Genomic DNA, 21,585 nt, shown 5'->3' on the forward strand with positions numbered 1-21,585 from the left:
TTGTCCCCATAACGATAAAAAAAATACCAATACAAAACGTGTCATTAATGGGAATTTTTCCTTCTTTCTTTCTTTCTTTCTTTCTTTCTTTCTTTCTTTCTTTCTTTCTTTCTTTCTTTCTTTCTTTCTTTCTTTCTTTCTTTCTTTCTTTCTTTCTTTCTTTCTTTCTTTCTTTCTTTCTTTCTTTCTTTCTTTCAGGCTCATTTCCTTCCTTCCTTCCTTCCTTCCTTCCTTCCTTCCTTCCTTCCTTCCTTTTTTTCAGGCTCATTTCCTTCCTTCCTTCCTTCCTTCCTTCCTTCCTTCCTTCCTTCCTTCCTTCCTTCCTTCCTTCCTTCCTTCCTTCCTTCCTTCCTTCCTTCCTTCCTTCCTTCCTTCCTTCCTTCCTTCCTTCCTTTTTTCAGGCTCATTTCCTTCCTTCCTTCCTTCCTTCCTTCCTTCCTTCCTTCCTTCCTTCCTTCCTTCCTTCCTTCCTTCCTTCCTTCCTTCCTTCCTTCCTTCCTTCCTTCCTTCCTTCCTTCCTTCCTTCCTTCCTTCCTTCCTTCCTTCCTTCCTTCCGGCTTTACACAAAAACGTCATCAACGGGAATTTATCATTTTTAACGCGAGATACAAATTCTTACCGTAGGGAATTTTTTTGACGGTTTATCGTGAACGGTAAAATATCGCCCATTCCTACCCCAGACTGGTTTTTGTTAATGAGTGAGAATGTGATGAATCACCACCAATACTGTGTAGAATAATGGCAGTTTCCTAACGAGCTTATTTGGTAATAGAAGATACTTTTCAGGAGCTTGTTCATAGGTTGCATGTGCACATGTGAGTGACTGTAAAAAACCTCTGCCCCTACAGGATGAGATGATTTCTCTATATATATACAAACACAACATATGTCTGTATATATCTGTATATATACTGTATCCCAACAGTCATTTTATGTTTAGACTTGAGCTGCTTAATGTTTGCTTGCATGAGCAGCTGCGTGTAAACACTCCGGTCATGAAGCTGCTCCTCATGTTTATATCTACAGTATAATGGTTGCAGTACCCGTATACAGTCTGACTGGACACAAGAGCCTTTTCTGCTGCGTTTCACTGTTTAAAATTGAAAATTAGGCTTCCTGAGAGCGGTTTTAAAAACAAATCAAAACAAAAAGAGAGCAGTATCAAATAAATCGCAGCCATCTCACTGATAAAGGATGATATGGTTGAAGACGAGTGGTTTCTGAAAGTGTAGATTTAAAAATATTCAATTTTCTATACGCGTTAAAACAGTTTTTGGTCACTCATGCAACAGCAATTGTGCACAGACTTGGTAAAACTGTCCGGAAAAATCTCTCGTGCAACATAAAATTACCATGCTTTTCTTTTCTTTTTTTTTTTTTTACATCCAATCAAAACACGACAAGGATGACTCGCAGGACGATAAAGCACTTGTTTCTGTCTTTGAGGCCCATCATGAGTGAAATGTAGAAAAAGTACAGAGAATAAACACTTTACCTCTTACAAAGAAAAAGAAATAAAAAAAAATCAGCTGCAGACTCGGGATATGTCGTCTCCATCTGCAGCAGCCTCTTCCACTGCCCGTCATGCATCAGGGTCACGCACTTACAGGAAAAGTAACATTCAGAAACAAACAGCAGCCAAAGAGAAATAAATAAAATAAATATATAATAGCACATTCATTTGTGGATTGTTCCCCCCACATGGCACAGAGCACAACAGCAAGAATATAAACACTAACAAAAATAGAAGAAGAATAGAAGTGGACTTCAGGAAATAGCGTCAGTATTTTGCACCTCACAAATAACGTTACGCGCTGTAGATAAAGCGTCAGTCTTAAACATCCTAAAGTCATTCTGGATCCAACGAGAACGTGTCAGTGGCATCTCCACGCTGCAGGAGAAGAACACTGAACCCACAGTTCACTACCGATCGCTGGGGAATCAAACAGGCGCCAGAGACCCGTTCTTCAGCGGCAGAGTGGTGTCAGACGGGCCTCGGCTGCTCCGCGGGGGCTCAAGACAACGCCGGCTCCTCCGGCGGCTCAGTCTTTGCTCTCGGCGCGCGTTCGTCTGATGACGGAGGAGAAGAAGCTCCGGCCCTGCTGGGGACCCATCAGCATGGGAGCCTGGTTCTTGTGGACGATCTCAATCTGGCGTCACAGAGAAACAAAAGCTTGTCCTTTTTATTTCAGGCTCTTTTACAAGGCGCACACTAGGAATGGGCGATATTTTACAGTTCACGATATACCGTCAAAAAAATTCCCCACGGTAAGAATTTGTCATCTCGCGGTAAAAACGATAAAAAGAAAGAAAGAAAGAAAGAAAGAAAGACATTTTTGTTTAAAGCCGGATTTAAGGAAGGAAGGAAGGAAGGAAGGAAGGAAGGAAATGAGCCAGAAAGAAAGAAAGAAAGAAAGAAAGAAATGAGCCTGAAAGAAAGAAAGAAAGAAAGAAATGAGCCAGAAAGAAAGAAAGAAAGAAATGAGCCAGAAAGAAAGAAAGAAAGAAAGAAAGAAATGAGCCAGAAAGAAAGAAAGAAAGAAAGAAATGAGCCTGAAAGAAAGAAAGAAAGAAAGAAAGAAAGAAAGAAATGAGCCTGAAAGAAAGAAAGAAAGAAAGAAAGAAAGAAAGAAATGAGCCTGAAAGAAAGAAAGAAAGAAAGAAAGAAAGAAAGAAAGAAAGAAAGAAATGAGCCAGAAAGAAAGAAAGAAAGAAAGAAAGAAAGAAAGAAAGAAAGAAAGAAAGAAAGAAAGAAAGAAAGAAAGAAAGAAAGAAAGAAAGAAAGATAAATTCCGGTTGATGAGTTTTTTGTGTAACAAACATGGCGGATCTAATAGGTTTATAGTTAAAAAAGTTTTTATCGTCATTTTTATCGTTATCGGGATAAATGCCAGAAATTATCGTGATACATTTCTTAGTCCATACCGCCCATCCCTAGCGCACACTGGTTCAGTACATCATTCAGAAAAGATTGAGAATTCATGTGTCTCAAGACTCTTAGCCAGATTATAGCGGATGTGGTTGCATTTCACTTTTTGGAGAATAACCATATGTTTACTGGTGACGTGTCCGGGGCGTTCCCCGCCCTCTACCTGACGAGAGCTGGGATGAGCTCCAGCAGCTCCCCGTGGCCCGGAGAAAATATAAATATGTGGCTATAAATAAAACGGATGGAAGGATGTCAATTGTTTTGTGATGATCCAAATTCCTCAAAAGCCTGGACTTGAAAATTTCAATCAAAACAAAAACTACATGCAAATCTCTTAACCCTTGTGCTGTTTTTGGGTCAAGGAAGGAGGAAGGGAAGAAGGGAGGAAAGAAGGATGGAAGGAAGAAAGGAAAGAAGGAAAGAAGGAAGGGAGAAAAGAAGGATGGGAGGAAGGAAGGAAGGAAGGAAGGAAGGGAGTAAAGAAGGGAGGAAGGAAGGAAGGAAGGAAGGAAGGAAGGAAGGAAGGAAGGAAGGAAGGAAGGAAGGAAGGAAGGAAGGAAGGAAGGAAGGAAGGAAGGAAGGAAGGAAGGAAGGAAGGAAGGAAGGAAGGAAGGAAGGAAGGAAGGAAGGAAGGATGTAAGGAAGGAAGGAAGGAAGGAAGGAAGGGAGAAAAGAGGAAATGAAATTTTTTTTTTTTTAAAGCTGCTCAAGTTTGCGTTTCACAATGAGTCAAATGTTGGTGAAAGATGTGGCAGCTCAGCACCCGGACTACTACCATCCCAGCTTTTGTTATAGCTTTGTCTTGCTGAAAGATGCAAAGCTTTCCCTGAACAAACATGTGGGTTGTTGCTTTAAGACTGCCCTGATGTTTGTTTCCCAGATGTGCAAACTGCAGATTCCATAGACATTAATGTAGCCCGAGACTCTGCCTCTCTGAGATTGTCCTTTTTTTATTTTTAAACACCCATTCATGTCACTGACGCGTTCCTAGATAATCTAACTAGTTGCATCGCGTTCCTCCAGATGTTTACATTCAACTTCTTAACCCGTGTCCCTGCCATGAAATTCAAAATAAGCTAGTATTTTCTCGTAAAATGTCTAATATCCAGAGGTGTCAAAAGTATTCACATTCATTACTCAGGTAGAAGTATAGATACTAGAGTTTAAAAATACTTTTTTACTCAAGTAAAAGTATAAAAGTACTGGTTTCAAAATTACTTAAAGTATAAAAGTAAAAGTAATGTAAGGGGGAAAAAAGCCATTAAGGACAAAAGCCATTGAAAATGAATGCATCTTAGTATAATTTAAATATATTAAAGAACCATATATGTGTACTATTGAGCATTAACATGTGTTTCAGAGAGCAGGAGATATGATGACTAGTTGCCTATAAGTATTGTAATGGTGCAAAAAGTCAAACTTCAGAGGCATGTTATCATTTATCCTAACCTTTATTGGAATGTACATCCAAGTTTAGTTGCAGGAATCTGAGGGAACGGATGTAAGAACAAAACTGGACAAGAACATCTGAAACAACCACAACCAAATTCACTCTATCCGGATGGAGCAATTTAACTGGATAGTTTTTTTTTAAAGGCCGAAATGAAATAGAGTAAAAGTAAAAAGTCGTCAAAATTTCTACTTAAGTAAGGTAATGAAGTATTTGTACTTCGTTACTTGACACCTCTGCTAATGTCTCACTTTCAACATGTGATGAGTTATTCTTTGTTCTATATTAAATTTAAAATTGCTTTGAAATTTCTGTTTTTATCTTAAAAAAAAAAAAAATCACAACTGTTTTGGCTGCAATTGAAATTTCAGACGGACAGAAGCGCGGACATTAAGCATCGAGTGTCATCACATAAATCACATCATCAAACTGTGGCACTTGAGTCTCAGAGCGGAGCGGGGAAGAGCAGCGCTGCCGCCTGCATTCAAAGGACAGACGCCGCCTTCAAAGGGAAACTGCCATTTCTTGTATCTGCTCTCTGACTCGCTGGCAATTACCCCCTTTTGTGGGCTTCTCGCCACCATTAGAGAAGACTGGACTTAATCTTTGTGATGGACCTCATAATACACACGATAACCTTTCTGGGCCGATCACGAAAAAAAGAGAAGATCTAAAAGAATAATTGAAATAAATTTGGAAGATAATTGAGGCCTGTTTTAAAGATGCAACGCTGGGCTTTTGTTCCCCCCAGGAGACCTGGTTCCAGACCAACGTGGCTCTTAGACACGCATTACAAACAATTACAACAAATTAATAATGCATGTAATGTACTCATTAACCATCAAAAACCAAGAGTGCAGACCTAGTTACCAGTGACAATGATACATGTCGTATGTGGCGTGAAAATGCAAATGTAGCGATGGTGTAAATATGTATGCGGAGGAACTGAGATGCATTTGCATAGTTGTTGTTAATAATTAGTGGAATAACATCCCATTTGAAGTGTGATGTTTTCATAAGTATTTAGAGCGTCGACTGATTCAAAGTCAGCTCTGACATACAGTATGAATAACTTGGAAATCATTGCACCACAATTATGTTTTGTCAGACTCCGACTTTGTTCTGCGACGCCGTGCCAGAAGGTACGAGAGCACTTGCAGCGCACTTGTTTTGTCACGCGCGGGGTTTATGCGGCTTCGCCCGGGCGATCCACGAGTAAACCTCAGCTGCGCTCTAATTAAAGCTTAACACAACCGCCATAATAAAAAACAACTAGTTTCGTTTGAGAAGTAAACAGCTTGAGGAGAGAGAAGTCGCTTCTCGGAGGACGTGTTGGAGATTTACGCGGTGAGCAAAGTAGAGGAGGTGGAATGTCATTTTTTTTATCTGCAAAAACCAAACAGCAAAGTAGAGAGAAACTTATAATTTCTCGTGTATTTGTATGCATTCATTCTAGTCTTTTTGGGTTTGTGTTTCAAATTGACAGCGTCTTTGCCAAATCCACTGAATGCTCTTAGATTGGATGAAAACCTCAGCCATTTGTAGAAACTAGCACTGGATCAAATCAGAAACATCAGTGTGTCAGGGTTTGACATTTCCCCCAGTTTGTGTTTTCTGTTCTGCCCCGCCTGTTTTCCATCTGCCCTGATTGTTCGCACCTGTGTCTCGTTATCCCCTGGGTATATCTGGTCTTGTCTTTCCCTGTTCCCGGTCGGTCCGTACTGTTTGCTCACTCCATGGTCTCCTCGTCAGTTTTCGTGTTCGTGTTCCTGTTCCTGTTCCAGGGTTTTGTTTTGTGTTAAATAAACCCTGTTTTTGGAACTCTTGCCTCCCGCTCTCCTGCTTTTGGGTCCTCAACCAACACACTCTGTGACAGTGTTTATTCTATATGCATGAAAATATAAATATATATTGCAGCTTCTCAAGTGGAGAAGTTCAAGTATTTGACTTGACAGTTTCTGACGTGGGTGGAGAAGTCCTGCCTCAAGTGGAGAAGTTCAAGTATCTCGGGATCTTGTTCACGAGTGAGGGAATGATGGAGCGTGAGATTGACAGACTGATCGGTGCAGCGTCCGCAGTTATGCCATCGGTTTACCGGACCGTCGTGGTGAAGAAGGAGCTGAGTCGAAAGGCGAAGCTCTCGATTTACCGGTCAATCTACGCACCTACCCTCACCTATGGTCATGAACTTTGGGTAGTGACCGAAAGGACAAGATCGCGGATACAAGCGGCCGAGATGGGTTTCCTCCGCAGGGTGGCTGGACGCTCCCTTAGAGAGGAGTTCGGTCACCCGGGAGGAGCTCGGAGTCGAGCCGCTGCTCCTTCACATTGAGAGGAGTCAGCTGAGGTGGTTTGGGCATCTGTACCGGAGATGCCCCTAGGGAGGTGTTCCAGGCATGTCCCTCCTCCCTAGGGAGGTGTTCCAGGCATGTCCCTCCTCCCTAGGGAGCTGTTCCAGGCATTTCCCTCCTCCCTAGGGAGGTGTTCCAGGCATGTCCCTCCTCCCTAGGGAGGTGTTCCAGGCATGTCCCACCTCCCTAGGGAGGTGTTCCAGGCATGTCCCACCGGGAGGAAACCCCGTGGAAGACCCAGGACACGCTGGAGAGACTATGTCTCTCGGCTGGCCTGGGAACGCCTCGCACTCCCCTCGGAAGAGCTGGAGGAAGAGCTGGAGGAAGAGCTGGAGGAAGAGCTGGAGGAAGTGTCTGGGGTGAAGGAAGTCTGGGCATCCCTGCTGAAGCTGCGACCCGGGAACGGATAAGCGGCGGACGATGGATGGAGTTTTTGACGTACTTCAGTCATATCAAGAAACGACCTATCAAATGTCTTTGATCTGGAGCAGGTTGACACCCGCCCCCGTGTACAACGGCTAACACTAGCTGATTCCTCCGTCGACGCCTGAAGAGTTGAACTTTTCTTAACTTCTGACACGTGCGACATTTCCACGGCTAAGCAACGTAGTTGACGCTCAGAGATCAGGGGTGGGGAGAGGAGCTCGGGAGGGGCTCCTCCACATCAAAAAGGACTAGATGTGGTGGTCCGGGCACCAGGGGAGGTTTTTAGATGCCATATCGATGCATGACAAGCAAAATCTCCTTATTGAAAAATGCACTTCATAGAAGAGACGAATAGACATACTTGTTTTCCTGCCATATGCTATTTGCCTTTTCTGGGATAATTTGGCTCATTGGGACTTTCCCAAGAGGAAACCCAGTACTTGATGGATAAATGACACCTCTCAGTTGGCTTGCTAACATCTTGGTGACCCCTTGTAGAGCTAGAGGAGGAAAAGGAAGAGGCAGGTCTGGAGGTGTGTGCTCGGACGGTGGCCGATATTGATATTGTAGTTCCTCAAGTAGAACCTAAATATTCACACACTAACTTTAAGTGGAAGAACTAGGTGTTAATTTTGTCTTAATGGTTAGAATAAATGGCTGAAATGAGCAGAAATACATGTATAGTTTTTTGGATTTAGCTAATCAACATTTTCAGATGATTTGATCAAAAGGACTTCTCCTTCAGCTGAACTTGGTGCAGTTATAGTCAGAGAACATCTGAGGTCACCGGACTCAGTCACGGCCCGGGGACACACCCACCCAGCACTGAGGAAGTGAAAACTCATAACTATTTGTCAGGGTACAAGTAAAGAAAAGGTTGGCTGTTCTTTGATCCGTGTAAATGCAAACCCCAAGTTAATTTCAGTGGCACATGTACAGATGTCCATGTGAGATATTTTTATGCCCTATTGGAAAAGACTGCGAGGAGCGAACTCAGGACTTGCTATTGAGATATATCTGTGGGAATCACCCCGAAGCATCTTGATAAAGTTCTGTGTACTATCGCAAAACTTTTACCAGAGAAAAGCATCTTAAATATTAGAGATCTGACAGTAAGACTTTTAATGTAATATTTAAGGAGAGTCTGAGACCAAGAATTTCAATACTGGCTCTTCTTACCTGCAATGTGACACTGTTCCAAAATAAATATATATCATACTAGATTGCAGTACATTGTATTTTCACATCACTCCTAAATCTTTGGACTCGACATCTAATGACTTACTGTGCAGGGAGTTTGCATCCAAGGCTCACCATCGATCTGCATCGGGAGGGATTTACTTGTTCTGCAAAGATAAAATAGGAAATGTGTTGCGGTAAAACTGCAATACAGCATCAGATCCAATAAACCAGGGGTCGGCAACCCAAAATGTTGAAAGAGCCATATTGGACCAAAAACACAAAAAACGAATACCGGTATGTCTGGAGCCGCAAAAAGTGAAAAGTCATGTATCAGCCTTAGAATGACACATGCCGCATGTTTCTATATTAGTTATAACTGGGGGAAGATTTTTTTTTCATTATGCACTTCAAGAAAAAAGTCGAAATGTTGAGAAAAAAGTCGAAATGTTGAGAAAAAAGTTGAAATGTCGAGGAAAAAAGTCAAAATGTTGAGAAAAAAGTTGAAATGTTGAGAAAAAGTCAAAAATGTCGAGAAAAAAGTCAAAATTTTTAGAAAAAAGTCGAAATGTTGAGAAAAAAGTCAAAATTTTGAGAAAAAATTCGAAATGTCTAGATTAAAAAGGAAAGGAAAAAGGAAAAAAAGAGAAAAAAGGAAAAAAGAAGAAAAAAAAGAAAAAAAGAGGAAAAAAAAATAAATAAAAAGAAGAAAAAAAAGGATAAAAAGAAAAAAAAAAAGGAAAAAAATGTTTTTTTGAAAAAGCTCCAGGAGCCACTAGGGCGGCGCTAAAGAGCCGCATGCGGCTCTCGAGCCGCGGGTTGCCGACCCCTGCAATAAACGGTTTGCAACAGTTGACCTACTGGGAAGTGAAATCTTAAAAATATAAAAAAAAGTAAATGATAAATGGACAGGAGCTTTGGGAGGAAGCAGAGCGAGCGAAGGCCTGACCTGATGGTGACGGAGGAGCACTGCGCCAGGCGTCTCCCGGCACTCTTCAGGCCCGTGTAGATCTGACCCATCTCCATGGCTCCTTCCAGCCCCACCACCTCCAGAAGCTGGTCGGACAGATCTGAGGGGAAAAAACAAAACACGCACCCTTAACTATGGAGAGATGCCTTTACAAAAAACCTGCGTCTGTCTAACAGCCCAAATGTTGCTGAATTTATTGTTTGAAGACAAATGAGGACTGAGAAGACTGCTGCAAGTAAGCGAGGAAAGAAGGGGGAACGAGAGAAGCAGGTAAAGGAGGAATAAAAGGCATGACGTGATGTTTGTCACTGCAGACTTTTGCTTCTGAAACATTTGGTATTCAGAGTTTAAAAAAAGAAAAGCAAAGCAGCAACAAGCAACCAACCAAACAGCAATTAATTAGATTGCACCGGCAATGCAAAGCAATCTTGTGATAATATAATTATTAATTCCTCCTCTGTTTTTTCTGTTATGAGCATTGATTTTGCCCCTGCTGGAAGCCCAGTGTCACGCAGGGCCCATCTGTTTCGGAGGCCCGCTCTGCCTCCGACTCTCCATCGACTCGTCCTTCCACAAATTAAGAAGCCGCTGCCTCGCTGCTGGGAGTACTCAGACACTAATTGAAACCAGGTCCCATTTTTAGGCACTCGGTGCGTGCGAGTGCGTTAGTTCGCCGCCGCTGATGCCGTCGGCTGTTTGTGGGAGTCGTGTTGGTTTCCTGAAGGAGTGTGGCAGGCGATGCTGCCGCTGCTGCTGCGGTGAGATGTTGTTGTCGAGCTGCCGTGTCCAGCTGTCACCATGGTGATGGACACGCGTCTGCCCCGATCTGAGCGCGGGCCGGTGAGTGCGGGGCTGTTCAGGGTCAGAGGGGAGGGGCGTGCAGGACACGCCGTTCACGGCAGGTTAACCTCCTGACTGATGCCGCCTCGGTGACTTCTCAGGTTGATGTAAACGGTTTACCCACTCCTATGCCCACATGTTTGATGTACAGCATCATAATGTTGACAGGGATCCCTGGTTGCCCTTGGTTACAAAGATTAAACCATGTGGAGAAAAGAAAACAGGCTCTAATGTCTCTGACAGTTCAACGTTGTGAGGAGTCAGAGCAACCAGTGGATGTTTGGCTTTTCATGAGGGAAACTTTTGTAAGATTTTTATGATTTAGCACAAAGAGAGTTTTTGTTATGTCTCATGTTACATGCAAAACTACAGGACCGTCTCAGAAAATTAGAATATTGTGATAAAGTCCTTTATTTTCTGTTTTGCAAAAATGTCATACATTCTGGATTCATTACAAATCAACTGAAATATTGCAAGACTTTTATTATTTTAATATTGCTGATCATGGCTTACAGCTTAAGAAAACTCAAATATCCTATCTCAAAAAATTCGAATATTCTGGGAATCTTAATATTAAACTGTAAGCCATAATCAGCATTATTAAAATATTAAAAGGCTTGCAATATTTCAGTTGATTTGTAATGAATCCAGAATGTATGACATTTTTGTTTTTTTTAAATTGCATTACAGAAAATAAAGAACTTTATCACAATATTCTAATTTTCGTACAGTCCTGTACTCTAAAGAAAACATGTTTAATTTACAGACTGGTAGAGGAAACCATTTCCACCCACTGCAACAATAATAATGTAATATTGGGTCTAACTAAGGGAAATGCAGCCTCAGACAGAAAACAACATTTTTAAAAAGAATCTGCTGGACACCTTTTGCCGTCTTGGGTCAAAAAAAAAAACAACAAAAAAAACAATGGGTTCAAAGCATATAATATTCATTTTTATATTATATATATGGGTAATACTATGTACCTTCTTACTACTTCAGTGGTATTAACCTGCAGCTAGGTGTAGATTAATTTATTAGGTGTGCAGACGTCTATAAAATGTTAAAGTCCATGGCAACACATTTAGAGGAAGACTAAACAAGGGTTAAAGGACGGGTATTTTGCAAAAACTGCATAGAAAAAAAAAGAGATTTCTGGAACAATTTCCTTTGGACAGATGAGAACGAAGGGAAGTTATTTGCTTTTAATGTGCACCACTGCGTTTGACAAAACAAAAGCACCAAACCAAATCATGTGTCTGATGGTTAAAGCTCGGTTGAAAGTGGCACGTCAGCAAATCTACATCAGAACGGCTGAAAAAGAAAATATCAAGGTTTTGGTTCAGTCAAAGTCCAGACCCCCAACTGATTTAAATCCAGTGGTGGATTATGGAACCATGCATAAGCAAATACAAATAAATAAAAGAAAGAAAAATGACTAATTGGATCTAGTATTAAATATCAAAGCTGATTTGCTGTTTAAAGTTTTGTACTGGGACTTCTGCTTGTTGTAAGCAGGCTGGGTACTGTAGCAATCATGTACTTCAGTCATTAAATTGAATGTGTCTAAATTGATATTTGAATAGTACTGATCTCTTGGAAAAAAGGGCTGGGCTCCTTACACCCCATAAAACCAGTCGTGAACAGAGATGATGGAGCTTTGTATCATATCCGTGTGGTTTTTAACTTAAGCATCTCACAGTACTTCGGGAAAATGTGTCAATTTGTTACCAAAAGGTGTAATATGTCTCCACTGTTGCACTTTGCTTTTATAATAAGTCTAAATTGAACCTACATTCCAGTATTTATGTTAATGATTTAAGACGTCTGAAGGGCACCAGATTCGTGAGCGTGTTACTGAAGAGAAGCCTGAATTCATTCAGTGTGATTTATTGCTGAAGTGTAATATTGCTTTGACTCATTAAGTTATTTCTTACATCAGAGCGTCAACTGTGAGACCTGGAAAACTCAAAAGTGCAGCCTGATAAATATAGAAAGTAAAAAAAAAAAGCCATCTTGTTTACGTGCCAGAAATAAACTGTGTTACCTCACTGTTTATGCAAGAAATTATGAACGCACATAAAAGTAGCCTGTGGCCAAATATAGGCTGGATCAGCCCTTACGTAAGCTACAATAAGCATTTTGTGTCTCAGTCAGTTGATGAAATCAATGTTTGACTGTGACGCACAGTATGAACTTTGTACTTAAGAGTGATAAACACACACACAAACAAACATATACATACATATATATATATATATATATATATATATATATATATATATATATATATATATATATATATATATATATATATATATATATATATATATATATATACATACATACTGTACACACATTCTCAATGCAGACTGAGACGAACATTTTTAAAAAGTCCCTTTCAAACATCCACTTTAATCTGATGGAAACTAAACATTTTGTAAACCTCATAACACACGTGTCCATATTATTATCAACAGCAGACACGTTAGAAGTGGATTAATTTAACCCTAAAAGGCTGGATGTGTCATATTTGAGACCACCCCAAATTCAAAAAAGGAAAAAAAAAAAAAAAAACTTTTATACAAACCAAATAATTATAAGAAATATGAACTAAATAAAAAGTACATTAACTTACTGAATGTATTCATTATGAAAGGAAAATGATAATTTATTAATTGTTATGTACACAATTGGAAGTGCTTTTAATTTACATATATAATCAACATTTCAAATTAAATTTAAGGCATTAAAGGGTTAACAGCTGTTCAGGAGATCCCAAGAGATTTTCTCATTAAACAAAGAAATAAAAAGCACTGTTGTCAAAACTTATATCCACTACTGTTTTCCCTGCAACAGTTGTTCCAAGTTTCTGAGTGAAGTGAACCAGATAAAACGTTATTCTTTAAAGTGTTGGAGTTGCACCCGCAGCCTCTGCTATCTGACTATATATCAACGTTTTCAACCGTACTCATCCATCCCATTAGGTAATGCATAATAATGTTCATAATGTTTTTGTTCTTTTGTTGCTGTTGGAGCCAAATCGGCTGATCTGAACGTTTCAGAAGCTGCTGATCGACGGATTTTCATGCACAGCTACCTCCAGAAAGTATCGAGAAGTACCGGTCCTTACTGACATCAGAGGACAGAGGAGAACAGCCAGACTGGTTTGAGACGATAGAAAGGCAACAGTGACTACGTTTACATGCAGTCAAAATTCGGGTTATTGCTAATATTCCTGTTACTGAAACATTGGGAATATTCCATTTACATGCGTGAGCAAACAAGGTTATCCCTGTATACATGGTAATTAATCATTTGGGATATCTGGATCAAACCAGCGACGCACGGAGAACGTGATGACGCAATTGCCGTCATTTCCGCTTCTCCTTCCTGTATCCAAATTCAAAACAAATGATGCTTCGCGCAACTTTTCGCTCACCTTCTTGTAAATCTCACTATCCCGGTGCTTTCTATCGTCTACAAATGCCAAAATGTTCATATCCTTCATTACATTTCTAAAATAATTAGTCTCTTCCTCACTCCAAAAGTGTGGCCTGGTCTTATGTTTCTCCATGTTTATAAGTATGTCCTGGACTCAAAAGACCAGGATTCTTTGCAAATAGAGCATGCACAAAAAACAAATTCATGTTCCTTTTGATGGGGATCTCTCGTTAGGTGTTTACATGACCCAATATTCGGGTTTTAAAAGGAGTAACCCAGGGCTCATATTTGGGTTTTTAAAAACCCAAATATGAGCAAATTCAAGTTATTCAAAGGGTTATTGGTGTTAACATGGCCGTGCAAAACCGGGTTATTGCTAATATTCGGGCTTTAAAAGGGTTATTGATGCATGTAAACGCAGTCAGTGACTCAAATAACCACTCGTCACAACCGAGCTAGGCAGAATTAAATACCATCTCTGAACTGACAACACGTTGGGCTCCAGCAGCAGAGACCACACCTGCTGCCACTCCTGTCAGCTAAGAGTTCACACAGGCTCACCAAAGTTGGACAATAGAAGACTGGTGAGGTTGGCTGCGACAGTCAGATGGTAGGGTAAGAATCTGGCATAAAAAACATGAAAGCATGGATCCATCCCACTGTGTATCAAGTATTCAGGCTGGTGGTGGTGAAATGGTGTTGGCACATTCGTTTAAACACCATAGCCTGCTTGAATATTGTTACTGAGCATGTCCGTCCCTTTACGACCTTCTACGTCCAACAGGATAATGGACCATGCTACAAAGCTCAAATCATCTCCAGCTGATTTCTTGAACATTTCAAGTTCACTGCACTCCAACAGCCTCCACAGTCACCAGATCCAGATCCAGAGCAGCTTTGAGATACGGTGGAACACGAGGGTTGCATCAGGGATGTGCGTGATGCTATCGTGTCAATATGGACCAAAATCACTGAGAAATGTTTCCAACACCTTGTTGAATGTGTGCCACGAGGAATAAGGGAACTCCTGAAGACAAAAGGAGTCCAATCTGTTACTTTATGACCTGTGTGACTTGAATTCCTCATGACTCAAACACGAAAGGTTCATTGAGCTTTAACATGAACTGTTTCTGTTCATTATTCAATCAAGATATTAGCACCTTTTATAATCTTTCAAATAAAAATGATTTTCTATCATTGAACTGTTACGACAACATTACATGCTGTGAGAGGATTAAAGTTACAAGACTAAAGAAATCAGGTGTCAAAAGTATTCACATTCATTACTCAGGTAGAAGTATAGATACTAGAGTTTAAAAATACTCCTGTAGAAGTTGAAGTATCAACTCAAGTTTTTTACTCAAGTAAAAGTATAAAAGTACTGGTTTCAAAACTACTTAAAGGGTAAAAGTAAAAGTAATGCAAGGGGGGAAAAAGACATTAAGGACAAAGGCCATTGAAAATGAATGTATCTTAGTATAATGCAAATATATTAAAGATCCATATATGTGTACTATTGAGCATTAACATGTGTTTCAGAGAGCAGGAGATATGATGACTAGTTGCCTATAAGTATTGTAATGGTGCAAAAAGTCAAACTTCAGAGGCATGTTATCATTTATCCTAACCTTTATTGGAATGTACATCCAAGTTTAGTTGCAGGAATCTGAGGGAACGGATGTAAGAACAAAACTGGACAAGAACATTTGAAACAACCACTAGGGCTGCACGATTCTGGACAAAATGAGAATCACGATTTTTTTGCTTAGAATTGAGATCACGATTCTCTCACGATTTTTTTCCAATATAACATTTATTGCACCTTTTACTTTAACTTTGCAACAGCTGAACAAAAATATAATAACAATAAACATCTCTTGTCTTCTTTACACAAACCTTTGAATAATTTAAACAATAATAACAATTTTGAACAATATTTGTTCCTCCCTGAGTTGAACACCCTTTCAGAAAGGGGACTTGTAACAGATCCTGTAGTTCTGAGGCAACAAATTATTCCTCTGGCTGCTTTTTGCTGTAACAGCTGACATTGAACATAAAAACAATAAACATCTCTCTTGTCTTTAAATAATTTTAACAATAACAATTTTAACAATATTTATGTGCAATATGTGTCAGGTGATGAGAAAGGTAGATGTTTCTCCAAATGTAATCCACAATCATTAACAAAATATAACAAACATGACAACATGATAGTTGACCATGACAGGACTACAACAACCTAGAACATAGGCCTAGTAATTTTTTTATGCAGCCATCTTTAAATTTTTTTTTTTTTTTTTTTTTAAATCGTCCTCATTTGGAAATGAGATCGCGTTCAAGCATGAATCGAGATCGCGATTTTTTAACGATTAATCGTGCAGCCCTAACAACCATAACCAAATTCACTCTATCCGGATGGAGCAATTTAACTGGATAGTTTTTTTTTAAAGGCCGAAATGAAATAGAGTAACAAGGCTGTTTTTAAAATGTAAGGAGTAAAAAGTACAGATAATTGCGTGAAAATGTAAGGAGTAAAAGTAAAAAGTCGTCTGAAAAATAATTACTCCAGTGAAGTATAGATAACCAAAATTTCTACTTAAGTAAGGTAACAAAGTATTTGTACTTTGTTACTTGACACCTCTGAAAGTAATCACTTCTTCTGTAACAGATAACGTGATATACTTTACAATCTCTTGAAAGTAATGGATAGAAAAGCCGCCCTGTGGCATTGATCTCCACCTTGTCCTCCGGTCAGAGCGTGTGATAAGAAACGGAGTCCTTGTCAGTGTCGCACAGCTGCCTGTCGCGGCCGATGGCTGCACTGACGCATGCGGAGCGACGGGCTGCGAGCAGAGCGCTGAAGACGGACAGTGACGGAGGCGCGGAGGGCCAGCAGCCAATCAGTGAAACTAAAGAGGGATGGCGGGAGGACAAGGAGAGGTGCGGAGGCCCCGATCAGCCAACGGAGGCTTCACGGGGCTTGTCAGGGGGGATCAGTCCTCGGCATCAGCTCCTCCACCCACAAGTGAACCCCCGCCCTCACACACTCGCAAAACCTCAGTCCCATTCTAAATAATTCACTCTGCAGCCACTCCATTCCACCTGAGGGGGCTTGTCTCCTGGCGTCACCAGCGGGACGATTTAACAGCTCCCGAAAGGTCACAGCCCCCACCACACGCCCCCCCAACCACTCACCAGCCAACAATCCACACACAAATGCAGCCGCACACACACATATTCACACAAAAACAACAACAAACGATCCATGTGAACAGTTTGATGCGCAGAGCTCAGCGTAGGGTTGCCACCCATCCCGTAAAATACAGGATTGTCCTTTATTTGAGAAAAAAATGTTGCGTCCCGTATTTAACTAATACGGGACACGATTTGTACTGTATTTTCCTTAACTTTTACACCATATTCTAGTTGAATTATTGAAATAAATTAACTTTTACACCATATTCTAGTTGAATTATTGAAATAAGTTAACTTTTACACCATATTCTAGTTGAATTATTGAAATAAATTAACTTTTACACCATATTCTAGTTGAATTATTGAAATAAATTAACTTTTACACCATATTCTAGTTGAATTATTGAAATAAATTAACTTTTACACCATATTCTAGTTGAATTATTGAAATAAATTAACTTTTACACCATATTCTAGTTGAATTATTGAAATAAATTAACTTTTACACCATATTCTAGTTGAATTATTGAAATAAATTAACTTTTACACCATATTCTAGTTGAATTATTGAAATAAGTTAACTTTTACACCATATTCTAGTTGAATTATTGAAATAAGTTAACTTTTACACCATATTCTAGTTGAATTATTGAAATAAATTAACTTTTACACCATATTCTAGTTGAATTATTGAAATAAATTAACTTTTACACCATATTCTAGTTGAATTATTGAAATAAATTAACTTTTACACCATATTCTAGTTGAATTATTGAAATAAATTAACTTTTACACCATATTCTAGTTGAATTATTGAAATAAGTTAACTTTTACACCATATTCTAGTTGAATTATTGAAATAAATTAACTTTTACACCATATTCTAGTTGAATTATTGAAATAAATTAACTTTTACACCATATTCTAGTTGAATTATTGAAATAAATTAACTTTTACACCATATTCTTCACCTGTATGTATATTATACATCTGGGCTGATGTGGACATACGTACGTGTGGACATAGGAGGCTATTTCAGTTACTAGTATGGTTGTCTGTCTCTACAGTCATGCAAGTTCAATGCTATTAAAGCACTTTAAACTTTAAATCAAAGCATTTTGTTTTTTCATATAAAATAAACACATTTTTATTCAGTTTAGAAGTTGTGGGGCTTTTTTTTTGGCTCCTGCGCTGCTGAAATCAGGGCGTCCCTTATTTCTATTTCTGAAAGGTGGCAACCCTAGCTCAGCGGCGCCCCCCCCGGACGAGGGGGCGCCCCCGTTTACCCGTGAATACGCTGTTCTCGTTTTGACAAGCAGGAGCGTTCTCCTTGAGGGAACCTTCTCACGTATTCAGCGCCAGTGGACAACTGACACACAGACGCAGCGTCAGACCGGCTGGAATTAGCACAGACACACATGGATGCGGCGGGTTATTAATACACACTCCCCAATCACACTAAGAGCCTTCCCAGGTTCAGTCTGTGCCCTCTTTTTAAACCATAAACACAGAAATGATTGATTTTCTATTCAGGGATTAATGGAGTGTTCATTGTTCCAGGGTCGGGGTCTGAACCGATCACGTCCTCCCCCTCGCCGCCTCCTCTGCGTCATGTTGCACCTTCGTGGGACAGCTCGACCCCGTCTCGTAGCAAATGGGGAATAATCACAGACATTAAATGAATGATTCATGATCTGAGAAATGATTGTAACTGTCTCTTTCATGTACCGCTGGACAAACAATTACATACGTACACGAATAAACTGTCAACACATTTTGTGAATGACTCACGGGAGGATCGCTGCGTTAAATTTAAAGTGCAACCAAGTCCTAAGTTTGGAGGTTGTGCGACACACAAGACTCAGTAAGAAGAATCAAGTGAACTGGATAATAAGTTGTATTAAGTTGTATTATTACAGTATAAACGACTGAGAAAAAAATAGTTTAATAAAAAATAAAACTAAAATCCTGGCTGTGTCTGACATCAACTCATATTGATGAGGACCGGACCGTCCCCTACATTGAGTTTTGCATGATACCAGAGACGTTCAATAAACGAGACAGCCCACTACGGTTCGGTTTCCTGTATCTGTGTCACGTGGGTTTCCCCACTGCCACGCCCCTTTAGGAGACTAACAGCAGGTCCTGAGTCTATTGAGTCCTATGGGAAAAGTGAACGTGAGCACAGATTATTACCAATTCCTTCGCCCCATAATAACCTAAGTAAATATGGGACCCACTTTTCAAAAGCCACAAACCTTCTGAACATTCTGACACCAAAATGGCAATTTTCAGACCGACAGATTAGGAGAAAATGAACTTTGTTTGAGACCTGTCTCTGTCTGAGCAACACACTCTCGCCAGATTTGGCTCTCATCGTTTTCCCATCGGATAAAATGAAGTTTAAAACTAAAATAAAACTTGCTTCTTTGCTTAATAATACTGTTATTTTTATTATTTAAGTCTTTTTGGAAGAAAGTTGTACTGTATCTAGTGTTGTATGTTCCAAAACGATGTGGGGAGAAGGGCGACCACGCCCACTTAGGAGACAGGAAGTGAGGTCAGAGGGGCGGCCACGCCCACTTAGGAGACAGGAAGTGTATACCATTTCATACCATTGGCAGAAACGGTAATGCGCTATCTTCTGTATAGAGTATCTTTGATGATACTATGTGTAATTAATGGGAAGATTTGCACTTTGTTATCTGGTATCCTGGCAACAACTTAGCTGATGACGTCATATGTAGTGCTGAGGATAGAAAACTGCCAGATAAACATTTCTGCATGCAGGTAACATGATGATCCTCGTCCAAGACAGGTCAGTCTTGGACGACACCACCTGACATTATATTGCTAATGCTAGAGGATTTTTTTGTTTTGTTTTAGTGTTAATTTAAAAAGAGGACACAAAAGCCTTAAATTACGACATAAAAGTCCAGTTGCCGTGAAGTTAAACTACTGTTCAGATTTATTACATAACTTTCAAAACGTGTGCGCTAAAATGTATTGGTTTCAATTTTAAAAGTGTGAATGCATGGATTTATTGACATTTGAGTGTTGTCACACTATTATAGTACATATTAAAAAACTAAACAAATAAAAATAAACATCATACATAGAGCAGCTGACTTTTTCCCATTGATGAGCTTCCTTTTGACATAAATGGATTCAGCGTCTTGCCCACCGCCCCACTCAGTCCGCTCCTATTAGCCGAGCCTGTCCACCGGCGCCCACACACACCATTAATACCCAAGTGACAGTTCCACACAGTGACATGATTGTACCTCTTCTTTGCAAACAAAACCTGCTGGCTGTGATTCGCTTTGTCATTAGTAAAATATTAATGTGCTCTGGAAAAGTTTGGTCAAAAGTTTAGTCTTCAATCCATCTGATAGTAACAAGGACACAGGCTGACTGTTTCTAAAGGAGGGATGGAGGGAAAAGATGCTCTCACACAATCAAATCTATTTAAGTTACATTTTTACTGTCCAATGGCGCAAACTCTGAGGTTTTTGTTTTTTATTTACTTGGAAAACCAACTCCAAATGACGTTGTTATCTGCACAACATTAATATAACTGTAAGAAGTTTCAAAATAAGAGCAGAAGAACTGCCAATTTACCTGTCATATCACGACTGCAACTTGAGTCAACAGATCACTAAATACTGACGCTTTTGCAGCTTTTCCAAAATAACTGACCTGCCACAAAAATGTCAATAATCCTTCAGTCTCAGAAAACTAAACACGTACCAGGCTTCCCAATGCATTTCACACACATATTGATACATGCATGTAAAGGAGAGGGGAAATCAAAGGGGGAGAGCTGGGGATCGATTCAAATGTCAAGAATCGATTCGATTCCGATTCTTAAGATTCAGAATCGATTATCAAGATTTGATTCAATCCGATTCGACTCCGATATTGATTTAGGTTAGTGTTATTAAAACTGTTTTTTGAGCTGTTGCATCAATTATATGACTTATGCAACATATTAATACTAGTGTTATATTGAGATTCAACAGCAAGTATTGCAGCTAATGATGCTGTAAGGACCAATCAGCTCCCAGAATGCTGATAGAACTGCTTTCAGAAACATCGTGGGTCAGAATTACCAAACAGATCCACGGCAGCAAACAGAGACGGATGAAATGTTTTTTGTTTTTTTTGTCTCTTTTGGTTTTTAATTTTTGAGAATTTGGTTTTTAGCATTTTCTGCAAATGTAACCCCAAGACAGTATATAAAGTAATGAAATGTAGACAATTTATGCAATTATAACCTAACACTTTAATGTTTTCATACCTTTAAACATATTTTAAGGCAAAAACATGGCACCAGTTATTCTCGTGTCCAATAAAACATTCCTTTTTTGGGGATAAACAAAAAAATAACCAAAAGTTGTAATGATGAAAAAAAAATAATACATAAAAATAGTAGTCCCCCCCCCAAAAAAAAAATAAATCGATCTTTAGACATATGAATCGATTTTAAGGAATTAATACGAGAATCGATTTAGAATTGGGAAATCGATTTTTTCAACACAGGCCTATCAAAGGGCCTTGCAGTTCAAAACTAAAGGCTGCTAGAAGCCGGTCCCCGAACATCTCCGGCTCCAACCAACTCCCATTCACTTACAAACAACCACACTTATCAAATACTATGAATATTATGCGCTTATTATTTCAATTCATGTCTCCTGATTAATATTTTGAATCCAGTCAGGCTGCTAGTTTAACTCCCCAGACAGCTAATCTGGGCTGCTTTTGACCCTTATGGGGCAGTTACTTCTAGGCAGGTGACGGT

The 21,585-nt window shown here is 39.6% G+C and overlaps 1 protein-coding gene across 1 annotated transcript in view; it reads right to left on the reverse strand.

Annotated features, from left to right (window-relative positions):
- Positions 1-566: 566 nt before the first annotated feature.
- Positions 567-21,585, reverse strand: part of dgkb (diacylglycerol kinase, beta) — a 134,001-nt gene continuing 112,982 nt past the window's right edge. The window contains 3 exon segments of the mRNA XM_061718560.1: positions 567-2,150; positions 8,442-8,502; positions 9,285-9,405. Of these exon segments, the coding sequence (XP_061574544.1) occupies positions 2,043-2,150; positions 8,442-8,502; positions 9,285-9,405 (290 nt within the window). The 3' untranslated portion in view covers positions 567-2,042.

The sequence above is a fragment of the Cololabis saira genome, chromosome 3 (assembly GCF_033807715.1).
Source record: "Cololabis saira isolate AMF1-May2022 chromosome 3, fColSai1.1, whole genome shotgun sequence".
Taxonomy (NCBI): domain Eukaryota; kingdom Metazoa; phylum Chordata; class Actinopteri; order Beloniformes; family Belonidae; genus Cololabis; species Cololabis saira.